Source organism: Zeus faber (genome assembly GCF_960531495.2).
Source record: "Zeus faber genome assembly, chromosome: 7".
NCBI lineage: Eukaryota > Metazoa > Chordata > Actinopteri > Zeiformes > Zeidae > Zeus > Zeus faber.
The window spans coordinates 14,355,321-14,373,656 of NC_137203.1; the positions used below are offsets into that span (position 1 = coordinate 14,355,321).

At 44.9% G+C, this 18,336-nt stretch overlaps 1 protein-coding gene across 2 annotated transcripts; it reads right to left on the reverse strand.

Moving 5' to 3' along the window:
- Nucleotides 1-3,275: 3,275 nt before the first annotated feature.
- fem1c (fem-1 homolog c) lies at nt 3,276-17,068 on the reverse strand. Of its 2 annotated transcripts, none has more exons than XM_080004635.1 (7): nt 16,780-17,068; nt 15,271-15,935; nt 11,455-11,624; nt 11,031-11,219; nt 7,648-8,159; nt 5,614-5,790; nt 3,276-5,244 (listed from the first exon to the last, which is right to left on the reverse strand). In XM_080004635.1, the coding sequence occupies exons 2-7, from the start codon at nt 15,812-15,814 to the stop codon at nt 4,980-4,982; spliced, it is 1,857 nt and encodes a 618-aa protein (XP_079860761.1). In that variant the 5' UTR covers nt 15,815-15,935; nt 16,780-17,068; the 3' UTR covers nt 3,276-4,979. The 2 variants fall into 2 exon arrangements, with proteins under 2 accessions (XP_079860761.1, XP_079860760.1); XM_080004634.1 differs by having other exon boundaries at nt 16,404-17,068.
- Between the last annotated feature and the right edge of the window lie 1,268 nt (nt 17,069-18,336).

Below are 18,336 nucleotides of genomic sequence, written 5' to 3' on the forward strand. Positions count from 1 at the left end.
GAGTGATCCTCATGTTAATACCCTCTCCGTCTATTTTAACTCCGGAGCTCCAGCGGCTCTTGTGTACTCGGACACGTTTCCCTGGACGCTTCTTCTTCTCTCCGTTTAGCAGCAGGTGCGCCTCTCCCCCTCCCTGGACCCTCGGTGCGCGGACGCCGTTTCGCAAAGCTCTCGTTGGAGTTTGTTTCTTGTTATAAGATGTGATGTCGCCCAAATTTCCATCCCCGCCTGTGCTTACAGTTTCGGGCCGATAGCGGGGAAGTTGGGATCCAAACAGTCATTATCATTCGATCTCTAATGGCGCCCACGTACTGTCAATCAAAAAAAAAAAGGGCGACGTTTGACTATTAATCAGTTTGCCGGGGACCCCCCTTGAACCTCTTCGAGGACCCCAGGGGGACCCCGCATTGAGAACCACTGATCTACAGTGTTAAATGGGGGTCTCAAGTCATCAAGCAGTCTTCTCGCTCATATGTCACTTTGACGAATGGTTGACAAGGTCTTTTCGCTTCCGCAGAAGCAATCCCATGACAAGTGAAAGGGTCGAGAGCAGGGTCGGAGAATCCGGGGTTTGCAAAGTTGAAATTCCGCCCCGGGACCCCGAGCCGACCGCGCGGACGCGCTTTCCGGCGTCGGCCCCGGGAGGTCCGACGGGGGCCGGAGCGAAGACACGGCAGGACTTTGACTTTCCGAAACCTGGAGCTATCCATCCGCCGGTCAAGAGTTACTTGGACTTAGGGCAGCTGTACATTGACCTACGACCTCTCCTCCGATTGCCTAATTCTCCAGGTTTTATTTCAACCCGTGACGGACCCGGACAGGAATGCAGACGGGAGACGGAGAGGGACAGCGGAGGAGAGATAACGAAACAGAGAGCTGCGAGAGAGAGAGAGAGAGAGAGAGAGAGAGCGACGCGGGACGAGGTGTCTGGTGGAGGCGGCAGGTCCACCTGCAGGGACCGGCAGACAGACAGGGGAGCGGGCTTAATGTAGGGCAGCCATCCAGAGGGGAATCATTCAGGCCCCCCTCCCCCGATATAGAAAGGACGGAATTAGACTCTGCTCAACAGTGCCACTGAAGGGCCGCAAAGCCGAGCGATTATGAGGCGCGGCTCCCAGCGAGAGACGCCCGCGCCGGGGTATGTTTGCTCGCAGAGCGCGCCGCCGCCGCCGCCGCCGAGCGGGTCGGGAATGGATCGCGGATTGCAGATCGCTTTATGATATTTTGGGATTCGAATTCGCGCTTCACCCGTTCACTGTATCGCCAATGCACCGCTCTGTGATCTCCGTCGGGGACATCTCCCCTTTTTCGCTTTCCCTGTTTGCGCAGGAAGGAAGACTCCACGGGGGGGGGGGGGGGGCAAGCAGCGGCCGAACCCCGCGGTCCGCCTCCTGCCGCCTCGACTCTCGCGTGTTTCGCGCCGGGACACGCGCAAAACGCGGAGACCTGGAAACGTCGAAGCCGCCCGGTTCACAATTACCGGCAGTGGTTGGGCTCCACATTCCTGCGGCGGATGGAGAGCGGGTTAACCCGGAACAATGAGAGCGAGGGGTTATTAGAAGGTTCCCGGTAATAAAACATTGCGGGCCTTTCGACACAGAGAGCGGACATCATAAATCTGAAATAAACAAAAAAAATCCAACTGATATGTAAATTACCCCGTAAGCACTTTTGCTTTGGTGGATTTTGGTTGTGTGGGAATACTGGAAAGTGGTCCTCGGTGTGGTGAAGACACCAATGCAACACAACACAAAGCGAAGGGTCATGGACCGGACAATCGGACAGAGCCCAACTACAATCCACCTCTTATTTCCTCTAGATCCTTCTTTAATATATTGATTTAATTACCATTCTGGGTTTCTTGAGCCCATGCTTTGAGACGTTGGACTGTGGACCTGCTCCCGCTGGGGCCAGCGCGACGAGAGAGGAGCAATTTCGAGGGCCGCGCCTCGAAAGGCGAGTCAAGTCCTCACTCCGGCCGCGGGGTTAAAAATGCGTTTCGTCTCCCGCGAAGGATCGAAAAAAACAGTTCATTCCACAATAAATTGACCCGAGTTTGTCTCGCGCTCGAGAGCGAAAGCCACGTGCGCCGACCTACAGCGTGCCGGAGCATGACGCACACTCTGGGCCGTGACTAATTTTACACAGAACATCCAGGATAGGTGTGACATTCTAGTTCTCCGCGCTCGACGTCAAAGGAGGAGAAACAGGTCCGGACCGATGTCGGCGTGCAAAAAAGGGAAGAGACACCGATCGTGGAATAACTGGGTTCCCTCCGGTCCGTTTTTTTTTTTTTTTTTTCCCCCCCTCTCGCCTTGAGCCCAGGTCGCCCCATTGTTGTGAAATAGGGTGCGAATGTGGACGTGTGACCCTGTGATGGAGCGACACCCCCGCCTTTCAGGGTGTCGCCCCGCTGTGTATGTCGGGAGGGAGCTGGGATACGCTTCCGAGAAAAATCAGTGGGCCAGTCCAACACCCCCCGCCCCCCCCCCCCTCCCGCACAAGAAACTGCTGTAGCTCCTCTGACGCACGGTGTGGAAAAAGGGCTTGTTGTGGCAAGTCTGCTCTGAGAGTTCGTATTGAGTGGAGGAAGCCGTTGATCCAGGAAGACATTCTGTACAAACGATGCTCAGCCATGAGAGCGCTTCTCAGGGGGCGGGGAACGCCTCAAGAGTGTCCGTTGAGTCAGTGAGGAGCCCAACGCCTCAACCGGACCGACGGCGAGCGGTTATGATGCGGAGTGGTGACACCGGCACGGAGGTCGATTCTTCTTCCAACCGAGCGCGTGTTTTGTTTTTCCAAATTTACAACGGCCTTTGAAATTCCCTGCAGCGTCCTTCATGTCACTGCGTGTCTTACTTTGGATCTTGTGACAAATGAAGAACTTTGATTGTCAATATGATGAGAGCCGAAGTCACGTTTTGCAGTAATCAACAGAGAACTTGGACATCTGTAGTAGAGAAAACATTTTCTTGAACTACAGCGGTAGTTCAAGGAAATGTGTTTGTTGTTGACGATAGCCATGTCGCAAGGCAACCGTGGCAACTCTTTATTGCTTTGTTAATATAACAAGGGAAATACGCTCTATTGTTAAGCTAGGCCATAACGATTAGATCGATTTAGTTTATTTACAGTTAGTCGGTTTAGAAAATATTGTATGAATCGATCTCAAATGTAATTTAATTAAAGTCTATGGATTACGAGGTACATTTCTTTAATCATTAATAGAAAACACCAAAACGATCTAGACAATAAGAGAATATAGACACGCAAAGACAAGTGCAACATGGGTTTATTTTCAAACTGGATCTTAAGACATGAACTTGATTGATGCCATATTAAATCTTCAACTTAATTGTAGTAAAGTGCAGATTCAAAGCAAGTTGCCCTTGAAGTCCCCACACAATTCCTGTATGGTTCTCAACTGTTTGAATTATTAAATAGTTACATATGAAACCCTAAGAGTTATGAAAAGCCCTTTTTTTTTGTTTTGTTTTTTTAAAACCACACACCTAAAGCTAATGTGCAAAGATATTTCACAAAGCTCAACAAGCCTTAAGAAGGCATTTCCTCCCCCCTTTTCAATTTCGGATACAATTCGACGATGGTTGTAGAAAATGGGTCAGAGTTTGTCAGCGTTCTGGTAGTAGGTTCTCTGTGATGACCAGTTAATATTTGAGTAGAATCTGTCTTAAGTCGATGAGTTCAGCTGCAATAATAAAAAAAATAATAATAATAATAAAAGAAATCTGGGCATGCACAGTTAACTAGGCAAGTGGCCGCCCCTGATCGTTTGAATAATGACGTTAAGCGGCTGACCGTGTAAGGGCGTGGCAGGTCGTTCTAACGGAGGTGCAGTTGGCCACCGCAGCTTCTAGTAGCAGTACTGTTTGTTCTACAGTCGTGTGAGTGGCCACCTGACCCCAAAAAGGGCGGTTGGTATCTTTTGATGCTCAACACTTTAAACACCAGTTGCACACCACCTCGCACTCTCAAACACTCAGGTTCCATTCACTCTGTACAGTCGGTGCGACTGTTACGCATCCCCCTTGCATTATGTATGCAGATCCACAAGAAAAGGGCAGTGAGGTAAACTAACTGTAAAATGATAAAAAGAGAAAATATTGCACAGACAAGTGCCAGCACAGAACACAACAGTCTCTTTCCAAACAGCCTAGCCTGTGCATAGGAAGGATAAAGCACTTATGGTGTTTGCAGACGTTAAACCCTTCTCATAAAGCTTTGTTGTACACAACATAAGGAAACAAAAACAAAAAAAACAAAACTGTGAGTCCATGTCAGTGAATGGAGCCACTCGGCAGATAATCGCATTCGCATGAAATCCGTTCCAAACTTAAACGTGTTGTAAAAATATAAAGGTACTTAAATAACTGAGAAAGGGTCCGTGACTATTGGCAACAGCAATGGGACAAAAACAAACCTGAAGTCCCAGCGAGTGATTTGAAATTACCGCCTGTCTTGGTTTTTTTTGAGAGTGAGAGAAGCAGGCAAAAATCGAAGCGGGTAGTGGGCCGTCAAGGAGACAAATCTCTCAAGGTTAAATCAATAAATATGCAAAAAGAATTATCTAGAGCAAAAAAAAAAAAAAAAAAAAAAAAAAAAAACACTTTAGCCCCTCACTCAGTTCATCCAGAGATAATTATTGTGCATTTCAAAATTATAATCTACCCCTAATGTATTCAATCCCCATCGACGGGGCTGCGGGCGCTGGAAGAAACAAGGTGAAGGCGTGAAGGACGCTGAACGCTCTGTTGGGTCCATTGGTTTCCCCCCTCCCATCGAGTTGGAACACTCCCGGTTGGAGGTCTCGTCGGCCCGAGCGCTCCGAAACCACAGCTCGCTTTTGTCGTCGTCGTCGTCAAACCCGGTCCCACAGGGTCTCCCGCCCCGGACGACCAGGGGCTGAGGTCAGTCCCCTCTCCCGCGGGTCCCGTGGCCGCCCTCCCAGCCGGCGGCCACTATCTGTGGAGCAGGACGAAGGCCTCCAGCTTCTCTGGAATGTTTCCCCTGTAGTCCAGACTGTGCTTGACGATGACCCTGGCGGCCAGGCACTGCAGCGTGGTGTGGTTGATGGGCTGGATGGCGTTCCGGGCGACCTCCTTCTTGTCCAGCAGGTCGCAGGCCGTCTGCTGGAAGGTGTTGGTGCTGTCGAAGTGGGTCCCGCACGAGATCAGCAGGTTCATGATGTCCGGGTGGCCGTTGGAAGCCGCCACGTGAAGAGGGCTGACGGATTGGAAATGACGAGCGGTTATTAAGCGGCTGATGATGAGGAGACGGGAGCCAAACTTGTCGATAAAAGCAAATGTGACACTTGGATTTGTAAATCTCATATTAATGGAAAATAGGTAATTCCTTGAAAAATTAATGAACTACTATATTATTGTTGATATTTTCACTGATGATTACAGACAGGCTATTATATAGTTTAAAAGAAATATAGTAAAAACAAATAGTATAATATACAAAATATAGTTCCTTTCTCCCACCAAAACACCATCTTGGTAACTAAACTGATCTGTGAAGTCGTCGGCTTAAAAAAGTTAACACTTTTACATGCAAGTCAACTGTCTGTTGCAACTGTCAACTGCCCACCTGTTGTCATCCTCATCGCGGCTGTTGACGTCTGCGCCACACTCCAGCAGGATGGAGGCGACTGTCAGGGAGGGGAACTTGCAAACGGGGTAGCGGCCCACACAGGTGGTGTTGCGGTCCACAGCCAGGTGGAGCGGACTGTAGCCATTCTTACCACACGGCTGCAGCTTAAGGAACCTGGAGGAGGAAAAGGTAAGTGCAACCAATGTTGTCTTCATTGAATGACATGGAGAAATATAATAATAATAATAATAATAATAATAATAATAATAATAATAGGAATAATAACAACAATAATAGTAATAATAATAATTCACAGTCATGAATTTGTTACAGGTTTAAATAACGGTTCACTGACACAAGGGCTATAATTTGATTTTATAGCATTGTCATTGTCGGTAGCATTGTCATGGAATGGGAATGATTGAGAACATTTTGTTTGAAATACTACTAATTTGGTCTGACAAACTTCACGTTGAATATGATTAACCTCAATTGTATTTTGAATATACGCAGATGTAATTATATATCAGTATTAAAATTCCCTGCAGTTATCATTGTAATAATTTCAAGGGCTTCTCCCGACTAAAGACTTTCCAAGTCGACGAGCAGTCGTCAGTTCAAGTCATTAGTTGACTTTTTGACATGTTTATGATATTAAATTTCATTATTTAAATATATATTTTTGCGGCATCAGAAAATGGTTCAAGTTCCAGGGCGGAGAAAGAATGTTATAACCAATATTGTTAACACTGTGCCACATCTCAGATAATTACTAAACCAAATAACCAGCTTTTAAAATTTGGGATGTGTGTGACTAGTCGATTATCTACACATCTAAACATTACATATTGACATAATTTACACTGAAATGTGGCGTATGGAAGATCATTTTCCCGATGTAGACGTCCCCTGGTTAGGGGCCCATTGTCTGGCGCATATCACGGGGGCCCTGGCCCCGGCCTCTGCCCAGTGCTTCAGGGAGATGGCACTTGAGCGCGTGCGATATACCCGAAAGATGGTGAATGACATTTAAAATATGATTTGGTTATTGAAGAATGTAATTAACGGTTCGAAATGAAATTATGAAATAATAATATACGCAATATATAGAAGTCTAAGTATAAACTTCCATTTAACAATCAGGGAAATTAGTTGTTCGGAACATCCCTATTTCAAATATAAATTGAATTTAAGGGCTGCGCGCACAAAGCCAGCTGCCTGTAAATTACACCGGCAAAGGCCGCTCATCAAAAGCTGTAATGATTCTCAATGTGTCGGAACAACCAGCAAGGGGACTAAGCATTTGTTAATTTATCACCAACACCAACACAATAACTTAGAACCAGTTTTTAAAATATAAACTTAATTTACAAGCGCTGTGCGGCGAGCACACAAATTGAGCCGCCTGTTAATTACGGGCAAAAGCCGCTCATCAAAAGCTGTAATTATTCTTCTGAATGTGTCGGAACAACCAGCAAGGAGACTGAACATTTATTTTTGCTTAAATGTGTTTCAAATTAAAAGCCCTTTAGCGTTTCATATACGAGTCCGGCCATCTAGGTTTTAAGGCTAAGATTGACAATGTGCAGCTCCCAAATTAAGTTTTTATTTTATTCCTGCGACCAACGGAACAATGAAAGACTTGATCGACTAAGACTCGTTTGGTCGACTACTTGGAGGCAGTCCTAATAATTTAATCCATATTGCAAGGCTCTAACCATGCTACGCTTCTTAATGGATAACCATCTGCACTCCAGGACTCTCTGTTCTCGAAATGTCTTTATTATTATTATTAAAAAAATAATAATCTGAAACACAGCATTTCTAGAAATAATTAAAATAAAAAAGATTTCACAAAGACAAGGTTGCAACAGTGTACTAAACAGATCAAGATTAAGGTTTTCAGACACAGATGTTTTAGTTCCCTCAAACACCTGCATATGGCCTGTACTCACATTACATATTGACTTAACTACACGCTAGAAATCACGGTTCGGTCCAGCACCTCAACAAAAAACAACCTCAACACACCTGTAGATGGTTTCCTTCTTGAAGTGGTCCTGCTCGGCGCTGCAGGGCACTTTCTCCAGGAGGCAGATGAGGTGGAGGATGATGGACAGGGCCTTACTGAGCTGGGCGGGGTCGGGCGGAACGGGCCCGCTCTGTTTGACCGCCCGCTCTATTTCAAGAACACTCTTGGTCAGGATCCCCATCAGGTCCTCAAACGACACCGACGTCCCCAGGACCCCCTTGGCCCGGTCCTGGAGCATGAAGGAGAAGAGCTCCGCGAAGGAGAGCAGGCTGGACGCCGTCATGGGGCTGAGGGGGTCCAGGTTGCTCTGCTGCATGTCCAGCGCGTACTTCCACAGGTTGATGCAGCGCTCAAAGTTCCCCGAGTCGGCGTACACGGCGCCTCGATACCGGATGTAGTAGGAAGTATCCGGGTGCTGCGGCCCGAGAATTCTTTCCCGGATCAGGAGGGCCTGCATGCGCATCTCGTCCGGGTCAGAAATCAGACTGTCCAACTCCTCTCCATTGTTTACCTGGGAGGAAGGTGACACGGTGAAGACGTTGGAAATAACGACAACCTTGTGTTTTACCAACGCAAATACACTTTCATGTAGAAGCAAACAGTGACTCAAAAAACAACTCTAAATAGCCCAAAGGGACCTGTGTCTGCTTTAAGGCTCAGTACACAGTAGAAGAGTAGTTCCCATGTCGGTGAAGTTATGTGGCTGTGACCATGACCAAAAGCTGGGCCACAGTCTAAATGAATGATGCAAATTAAGAAAATTCCTTCAATTATTAGCCATTTAAAAAATATATATATAAATTGGTTGAAAAAAAACAAAAACAAAACACAAGAATAAAGGTTTATTACTAGGGATGCTAATTTAGAAAAAAATTTCTGACTGACAGCCGACCCTCGTTAACTGATCAATAACCGTTATTAAATATATTTTAATGCACAAACACAGCTCTGCGCACCCTGATCATGTAGAGCCATGCCCCGTTCCTACAAATAAATTAACTAAAAACAGCGTGGTTTTAGTTGTTTTTTTGGGGGGAGGAACGGGGACAGGGTTCCCCGTTTCCCCATGCGCCCAGTTATGATTTTTCAATAATATTTTCTTATTGTTTAACTGATTGTATTAATCTGTCAAAATTCTCATTGTTGCTTAACAGTTAAACTAAGGGCGCTCCGATCAGGGTTTTTGGGGCCGATCACCGGAAGCAGTATCGGCCGATACCGACCACGCCGGGGTCTATTTGAAGCCTTCCATGTAGCACTATTTATTTAACAATTCTTAACAACATTGTATTAAATTTAATAGACGAGAACGTATCATGACTTGACAAGTATTTATTTGTTGTCAGGGAACATGTGCATCATATTCCACCCTCTTTGAAGCATTAGGGGCAAAGCTTTGGATTTACACCTGGCATTAACAAGCATCTTTGGTGATGGTCACAAATGGACCGCTCTAATGCCAGGTGCAAATGCACCAAATGCATCAATCAATGCGGCTTAAGATCCGACCGCTCAGACATATTCATTTAGAGAAGTGCAGAATATATTATTAACCAATAAAGTATTTACTCAAAAACATCTAGTTTTCCCTTAATTAAGTCCCATAGCAACGGAAAGCAACAGGGAAACGTGCTTGACCCAGCGCGGGATGCACAGGTTTTGTTTTGTTCATTCCATTATGCAGTGATCATCCCTTAACTCAGCTGTGTTTAAAATTTTAGATTGTATGATGACTAATTGTAGATTGTCTACACTGCTGTCCAGACAGTGCAGTGAAGCCCGCGGATTGGGACAGTGGAGAGGGGTCGGATCTGCGGCGTCTGCGGCGCACCGCTGACGAGAAGAAACTCTGCTCCAATTCTCTGAGTGATGTTCACGTTATATATTATTATAAGTGATAATCAGAATGTTATATGTGTATTAACATTCAATATTATAATAAGGCAACATGTGCGCTCGACGCCTGTCTCCTCCCGTCCCAGCTCCCAACCCCCATCCTAGCCTAGCATCCCCAGACTAATTTGCAAATGCGTATTAGCCTGGAACCTCTCAGCACATTTTAGATTTCTAAGGGGCATTAACAACGGGGGCAGCCTGAAATGTCTCTGGAGGCAATTGGATAGACCAACAACCAATCAGAGCGATGAGACGTATAAACTTTAACCAAATCTTGCCAGAAGTACAGCAAACATCTTTCTCATCAACAAAAGCTTTTTAGAGGAAAAATACCGCCCAGTTCGTTTAATACCGTCACGATAGCAGATTCAACACCTCAACGGCTCTCTGCATCATCCTCGTATCAAACACGCCCTATATAGGATAAACGATTGTGATTGGCCGGACTCGGGCAAGGTCGGGTGGAAATGTGTTTGAATGGGAGGGTGGCCAGACGTAATGAAACATGAGCTGCAGATTCGTCTGGTTCCCAGGATACCCCCGTTCCCACACAGTTCATTCATTCATTCATTCATTAAGATCCCGTGCGGAATTCTGAACAGATTTCTGTCATTCAAATTTCTCTGTGATCTGCAACGTCTGATTGTTATTTCTTCGTGTAAATTATGTTTTTAATCACCAGTCAATCAAAGGTTACGATTTGAAATGTAAGTGTTGGGTTTTTGCTGCCGGCAGTACCACAGTTCAACAAAATGTGAAAGAAATGCCCATAAATGCAGCCAATGGAACGGGCCCGTGCCGGGCTCAGACAGAACGGGCACTGGGTCGGGTCAGGTCAGGTTTGTTTTTTTGGGCCCGATCTAAGCTCGAGTGTGCACGGAGAACAGGATCTACTCACAGACGGGTCTGAGCGAGTGAGAAAAGAGAGAGAGGCAAGGAGGAGCTGTGCACTGCTCTAAGATTTTAGATTAAATAGTAAAAAGAAATTAATAAAAATAAAATTTGAAAATTATTATGTGGCCATCAATGTTGATATTGTGGCGAGTGCCACAAATAAATCTATGTACGGGAAACACTGCCGCGCATAATGGAGAAGAGAAATTGGCTCGAATGGTTTGTGTCATCTGATCGGCTCTTCCGATCGGCTTTTAGAACGATCACGCTATTTAGAATGAATATCGGCCGATTACGATCGGTGGCCAATTGATCAGAGCACCCTTAGGTTAAACGGTTAACTATATGTAAGCCTTTGTCAGGAAAATAACATTTGAATTTTAACGACAGAAACTAGCATGGGATTGGTCTTGGAAAAGAAAACAATCAGGCCTTTTGAAACCAAGCCAAATACGTAACTAACCGCGCAAACAACAGAAAGAGGAATTAACGTGACGCACAGGAACTGAATGAGCTTTAAAAACACACATGCTCATGTCAGCAGGGTGAGCTGCTCACTTCCTCAAAACGCGATTTCACCTTTGACACTCACCTCCTTGGCGTAGTCATATGCCATGATCAGCTGCTTGGGTTCAGGTTTATGGATGACGTTGTTGCTGTCCGTGTACCGGAGGTCCATGGCCCTCTTCCAGTACTTCAGAGCACCAAGCAGATCTCGTTTCTTGTCCACAAATGTGGCGCCCAACAGTTCCAGGGCATCGATGCGTTCCCTGTGGCTCGTCTGCAATGGAGAGCGATATGATACCTCAACTCGATTTGGTCTTTAACATATTTCGAACCAGAAAACATCCCACTACCTCACTAACAGCTTCATTTCTGTGACGTTGTTTTGAATGTGCAGGGCTAATCCAAACAAGGATACCAAAGAGTGCTGAAGCCTGAGATGCAGCAACAATCAAATAAGTGACTTGTACAACACAGAACCAAACAGCGTGTTGGACGGGGACGGAACGGACCTGCTGGTGTGTCGTCAGGTAGTCAACGATGTTTGTGTGGCCGGTGACGCTGGCAGAGAGCAGCGGTGTCATGCCGTAGCCGTCCCGCTCCATGGACGCCCCGTACTGCAGCAGCATGCGCATGATCTCCAGACTGCCCGACTCTGCGCAATCATGGAGCGCTGTGTTGCCTGAGTAAGACGGAGGAACGAGTTATTAATAAAGCCTGTTGATGTTTGTGTTTGAAAACACAGCCTAGGATAGCACATACATCTCAGAGGGGAATGAAAGTCATCCAGTAGAATCGTTTAAATAACTCATGTATCCTTTCCATTCAAAATATACACAAACACCAAGCGTTGTTAGATACATCAAATTTGCAGTCCAAGAACTCGGGTTGGCCTGAATTCAGAAAACTCATCATAAATTGTTCTTACTTTTGTTGTTTAGAAAAGAGACAATGAAAAAACAATGAGATTTGTGAATTATGTGTAGTGCCTTGATTTTGAGTATTCTCTTGGTGTATCAGGTGAAGGATGATAATTGTTCTTAAACTGTTGATTTGCATAAGGGGAGGTTCTGTCAATATCATAAGAGGAATGCAGCTGTTAGGTTCATGTGCAAGCAAACCGTGACAATTCAAAACAAGAGATTCACCAACATATCTTTGTAGCACAATTTGGTCCTCGTGGATAATGACAGCTTCTGAGATTGAGGAATGTAGCCCACTGAATGATTTTGTTAGGGTCATGTTATTAATAGATGCTTATTAATAGATTAATATTTTCATCAGTCGAGGCCACTTCTGTGTAAATTATGAATGCCACTGTGTTTGTGTAATCGGTTGAAAGTACACTTGATCACCAAATTTGATCGTGCCCACGTTCCGTGAATTAGGCCCAATGACTCCCTCGTGACGAACCCCAAGGACACAAAATCCAAATACAAACTTTTTTTGGAACTGGTTATGCTGCAATATTTTATGAGGAACAGCACATAACAAATACTTCATTTGCTGATGGGCATTATTGTTATATTAATAATAATAATAATAATAATAATAATAATAATAATAATAATAATAATTATTATTATTATTATTATTATTATTATTATTATTATTAGTAGTAGTAGTAGTATTATTGCTGATTAAAAGGAAAAAATCTAAACCTCATGATGGTCGCATATGTGACTGTGGTATTTTGTGTTTACCATTTCCAGTTGCACTTTACATTAAAGTGACACCTTTGCTATTCAAATGTATAGCATGTAAGACCATTTAACTAAAATAGAGCAGCTCTGTGATTGTGTTACTAGATAATTAAAAGGTAATAGAAACCAACAAACACAACTGCAAATAAACAAAAGGATCTTGTCAATCTGTTAAACCTGGTTCAACGCTCATCCAATACAGAAGTCTGTGCTTCGACATAATTGTCTCGAGAACCCTTAAAAGCATCTGCAGTGTTGACATTAACGCTAAACACTCCCTGCTTTAAATGGAATGTGTGTCTAACCTGATCTGCCAACTGGAAAGAATGAAGTTCGAGGATTTTCTACTTTACTGGCGATGCGCCATGTTCTCCTAAACGGAGGCATGACGGAACAGCTCTCCACAGCCGGATTAAAGAAATTGTGCAGTATGTTAACGCCCTCTCTCTCTAATGTTTAACTTTCACCTGATTCAGGAAGCGCTTGGGGATGCGCTGCTCAACGTCCAAATGTGACTACGTGCTGAAAAATGTTGTTACACCAACTGACCGGTAATTTCCATTTCAAATGTCCTTACACCTACTGATTACACTCTGCATAAATCAAAGACTTTCAGTAGGAGATCAGAAGATCTCCAAGCGAGACACTTTGTGGATTTATGGAAGGGCTCCTATGCCCTGGCTGTCTGTGGACATGGTTAAGTGCAGGCCGCTGTCCTTTGTATTTTTTTTTATTAAACCTTCTTAGATAGTTATTATTTTGCTTGTAATATAGTAATCAATTCAAGAAAGGTCAAAAGAAATTCATATTTTCCCTTGCTAAAATCCGTTAGACTAAATCATATTCACACACACACACACACACACACACACACACACACAAACACACAGCACACACACACAGCACACACACACACACACACACACTTAAGGATTTTGGTCATTTTCATGGAACCACAGTCTGTATATACATTTAGTAAAGGACATAAAACTGTTTGACTCAGTTCATGCTTGGTGCCAACCTTTCATCTAGTAGTAGACTGAGCCAACAACATATTCAGAAAAGCAGAGAAAAAGGCAGATTCATGCCCACCCGTTACCCCTGTCTACCCAACTCAATAGTTCCTCTCTTTAGATTTCTCTCTAAGAGATATTTCTTCACATGGGTTCCATTAAAAATAAAATGAAGGGACTTCCCAGGTGAAGTTCCGGTACACGTCAGACAATCGATCTGGGCCAATTTGAATTCCCAAATTGGCAATACATTGAGAAAATAGTTGATGTTCCAACTCCCGACAAAAGCATGACTCTGATTAAGATAGTTCCGCTTATATAACTGTTTCATAGTTTAATACTGCACTGTTCTATGACCCAGAACAAGTTTATTGCTAATCTGTCACCATTACGTCATAAATCTGGTACAGGGTGTGTCCAGCCTACCTCACTTGCCATCATGTGTTACGCACTATGAACTATTTATCTATTTCCTGTGGGGGTGGAAACAGGACCAATTGAGTGACTATTCTGTGATACATTTACCTTTACTAAGAATACATGTTAATTCAGAACCTGATCTCACCGCTCCAAACATAAGGATTAGGAAGCAACTCTGAAGAGAATTTTAACTACAATAAGAAGAACAGAGAGCAATTTATCCCTGGTTGAGAGAAATGTGCCCAATCAAAAGAAAACACAATGACTAGTCTATTAGTTCTGGTGACTCACCCTGACACAAACCACCATGTTTCCCCAAGAGTCTAGCCAGTTGACACAGTCACAAATCAAATTTCAAACTCTTGGGAAAAAAAGGGAAACAATATCTATTAGCTACGTTGCCTAGGTTTAAACAAATATCAGAATCAGACATCCGCATATTAAAATATGAATATATATCACACACACACACACACACACACACACACACACACACACACACACACACACACACACACACACACACACACACACACACACACACCATTAAGCATCAGGGTGCTTGTAGGCTGTTGTCAGGGTGAATGTATATATACTGACACAGAAGCTAAAAATGTGTTACTGTATTATTTACACCCCTGTTGTCATTTGCGTTAAATGTTCTCAACTATAAAATACCAAATGCAAACCTCAAGAGGAGCTCTCTGAAAGCCCCCTGCAATTGAGTTATGCCATTGAAGTGCTTCATCAACTAAATCTGAGGTTCTATCAGGGGGCCCGTCGAGAAGTTCCAGGAGGTTCCCAGAAAAATGGTTCAAAGTTAAACCTCCCATAAGGGAATGTACAATAATGACGGTTCTGATCCCTTCGATTCACCATAACCTCTGTAGCAATAGTACAGACACTTTATAGGTTTTGAAGTTTTGATAAAAAAATGTTCAGGGTCAAAATCTTATCAGATAGGTTCCGTGGCCTAATGCATATCAAATTGGGGTTGTTGGATATTAAAAAAAAAAAAAAAGTTGCTGATCGCTGAACTAAACATTGTCAACATAACTGTGATTATGGTTGACCCTTTGAAAAAGTTAATCTGTGTTTACCCATCTCTGAGAGAGACTAACATGCCTCGCGAGAGATTTCCCCCCATCCCATTTAGTTATTGATTTGGCAGTATATGCGTGGCGCTTTGTACCTTTCACACTCTTCCTGTTCACATCTGCACCCTTCTCCAACAAATACTGTGCGATCTCCTTGTGTCCTTTGTAACAGGAGATCATTAGACACGTGTGTCCGTGCCTGTTGGCCACTTCCAGGTCCGCCTTGTGCTCCACCAGGTACCTCACAATGTCCAGGTGCCCGTCGAAGCACGCGGCTCTGAGCGGGGTCGAGTTGGTCAGGGTGGTGTTGTTGACCGAGGCTCCGTGACCCAGTAGGGACTGGACCACCTTGAGGTGACCCGCCGCAGAGGCCGCCCACAGAGGCGGCGCTCCCTCGATGGTCTCCCCGTCAAAGTTCACCGACCCGCCCACCTCAACCGGGGCGCTGCAGCACTCTATGAGGTACTCCACCAGGTCCAGGTGTCCGTACCGGGCCGCCATGAGCAGCGGCGTGGCCCCGTTCGTCTTCTCCCCCATCAGCTTGGTCACATCGAGTCCATCTTTGTTCTCCAGCAGCTTCTGGAGCAGCCGCAGCTTCCCGTCCCTGGCTGCGTTGAACACCGCTGTCTTTAGATCCATATTGGACAAAAAGGTCAATTTCCAAAAAAATAAAACTAGGGTATTCAGTTGTCTTCTGCCGGGGGTGAAGCTTGGACAGGTGGAGAGCCGGGCCCTTTTGTTTACTGCGAGCTGTGGTTTCCTAGATAGATAAGATAAGACACTTTATGAATCCCCAGAGAACGATGGAAGTGTTAAAGCACTTCACATCAAAACCAGAGGCAATAAAGTAATTTGAATTGAAAACAGTTAAAAAATGTAAAATAAAGACAATATACAAATGAAATTTCTGAAAACTCGCTACAAAAACCCGCCATTTAGAAATATCGCTAAACTTACTTACTAGATGTACTTTAAAAAAACAAACCTATCAATTCACACCATAGGAAAATAGCTCATTGTTTAAGTTTGTAAACATGTAAATAAAATAAAGCCTCTACGTCCACTGTGTGTGTAGTAGGGTGGAAAACAAGACGGTTATGATAATAGAAGATTAAAATAACTCCTCTTTCGCAGTACTGAATATATTACATCGCCCCTGGCCGCGTCTTTAGATCCGTGTTGGATAACAACTTGAATTTTTCCGAAGCAAACCAAGCGGCTTTCTGACCTGGGGGAGGTGGGACCCTTTGTTTACCGGGAGCAGCGCTTCCCGAGCAGGAGCCGCCGACGTTCACCGACCGACTCGGTTCATGTCCTCGCCCTCTCTGTTCGCCCGCTTGACATTAAAAAGACTCCGAACGCCAGCGAGCGGTGGGAGATCGGTTTCTGGGCCGAGTTCGCCGTAAAAACTCCCTCGGTTAGCCGGCCAGCCAGCTAGCTCACTTCACCCGCTCCGATCGGCCTCTATATCCTCCACAGAGACGCCGGCCCCGAATTTGGCATTATTTGACAACTCGCGTCTTTTTCTCCGCTAAAGCCTCGAACGAGGCGAAGCCCCCCCCGAAAAAAAACAAACAAACAAAAAACAAACACTAACAACCCACCCCCGCGTTCGTTATCTCACTGCTAGCGCTAGCGTTAGCCGGGTCGGGTTAGCTTAGCTCCAGCCTCAAACCGACGCGCGGCCCCGGTGACGGCGGGGGAGGAGGGGGGGGGGGGGGGGTTCCTCCGACGCCGAAGCCTCTCCTTTCTCCGTGTTCGGCCTTCGTCTCCGAGGCGTATCATGGAAAGCGACGAGGTTTCGCGCCGTCCGCCCCGGCATGCGTGGCGCGGCGTGGCGTGGCTCCGGTGCTAATCAGGGCAGACCGTCCGCCCACCGCTCCGCCGCCCGGTCACGACTCAGCGCTGTCAAGCACCAAACAATGCGGCGTCGTTTCTCTCTTTCTTTTTCCTTTCCACACACCCCCCCCCCCCCCCCCCTCGTGATTGACGTGCGAGCCGGCCAATCGCGGCGCGGGCAGGCGGGCGTTCCTGGACCAATCGGGAGCCAGGAGGAGGTTCCCGCCGGTGAAGCCCCAAAGCGCCGTCTCCGTCTTTCTTTTTCTTTTTCTTTTTTCTTTCTTTCGGGTATTTTTGTATCCTCGATTCTCGGCGGGGGTAAAATACTTTTGGGACCCGGACCGCGGCTGTTTCCTGAAGCGGCGCAGAGAAAGAGGAGAAAATAATATTCATATCTCGCGTATCGATTTTTTTCTTAGAATATACCGCCCCCTGCAGGATGAAGGGAGGCAAAGCATGGCAACGGAATTTGCTTTGTTTTTGTTATGTAGAGGCAGATCACATAAAACAACAATATATATATATATATATATATATATATATATATATATATTATCCTTAAAACATGATATTCCGGTTAATCGTACACCTATATTTTTCGGTGTTTTCATTTTTGCACATTGCAATTTTTTTCCCATTTTTTTCAAATTCTACTTTATTATGAATGCCTGTTGTTCGATATGGATGAATAAAGTATCTGTCTTTCTCTCTATGATACAAGTCTCTCGTGTAAATGTTGCATGTAAAAGTGGCATGACATTTATGTGTAATTATGGGCAGACACGAGATGCGTCCTTGAATCGTTTCTTCCCAAGTTAAGTGGGTGTGGATTTAACGCATCCATTTATCTGTGCTATGCAATATTTCTTGCATAACACATTGTCGGGGCCCCTTTAAACGGCATTTAAAGAATGTGCTGCGAAACATTTTGGCACCCTAACACCCTATCAAGACACTACATTTGTTTCACTAGGGCCTATACAGTAGGTTGGTGCATTTTAAGATGCACAGGTTTAAATTGTTTTTCTCCCTAAGACAAGTAGCATTAATTCAGTGGTTGCATCACAAAATGGCAAAAAAGGAAACTAAAAACACTAATCGAGATTTGGTTGTAGTTCAACTACCCATCAAGTTTTCTTTTAAATTAAGCAGCTGTATGTCCAAACTGTAATACTTCCGATGTTATTTTGCAAAAGCTGTAAGTGATCATTCCTTAACTACAAACTTTTCAGGAAAACGTTTATTCAGCTACAGCAATATGTCCGAGCTTGTGAAGTGAGTGACGCCGTGCACAAAACCTGTTCAATAATGAAAACACAAAA

What these genes read in the sequence shown, in the direction of transcription:
- fem1c (XM_080004635.1), bottom strand. Translation starts at nt 15,814, where the DNA reads ATGGATCTAAAGACAGCGGTGTTCAACGCAGCCAGGGACGGGAAGCTG. An exon ending in GAACAGGAAGAGTGTGAAAG is followed by an intron (nt 11,625 to 15,270) that starts GTACAAAGCGCC and finishes CGTCTTACTCAG; the next exon opens with GCAACACAGCGCTCCATGAT. An exon ending in CGCGATGAGGATGACAACAG is followed by an intron (nt 5,245 to 5,613) that starts GTGGGCAGTTGA and finishes CCAATCCGTCAG; the next exon opens with CCCTCTTCACGTGGCGGCTT.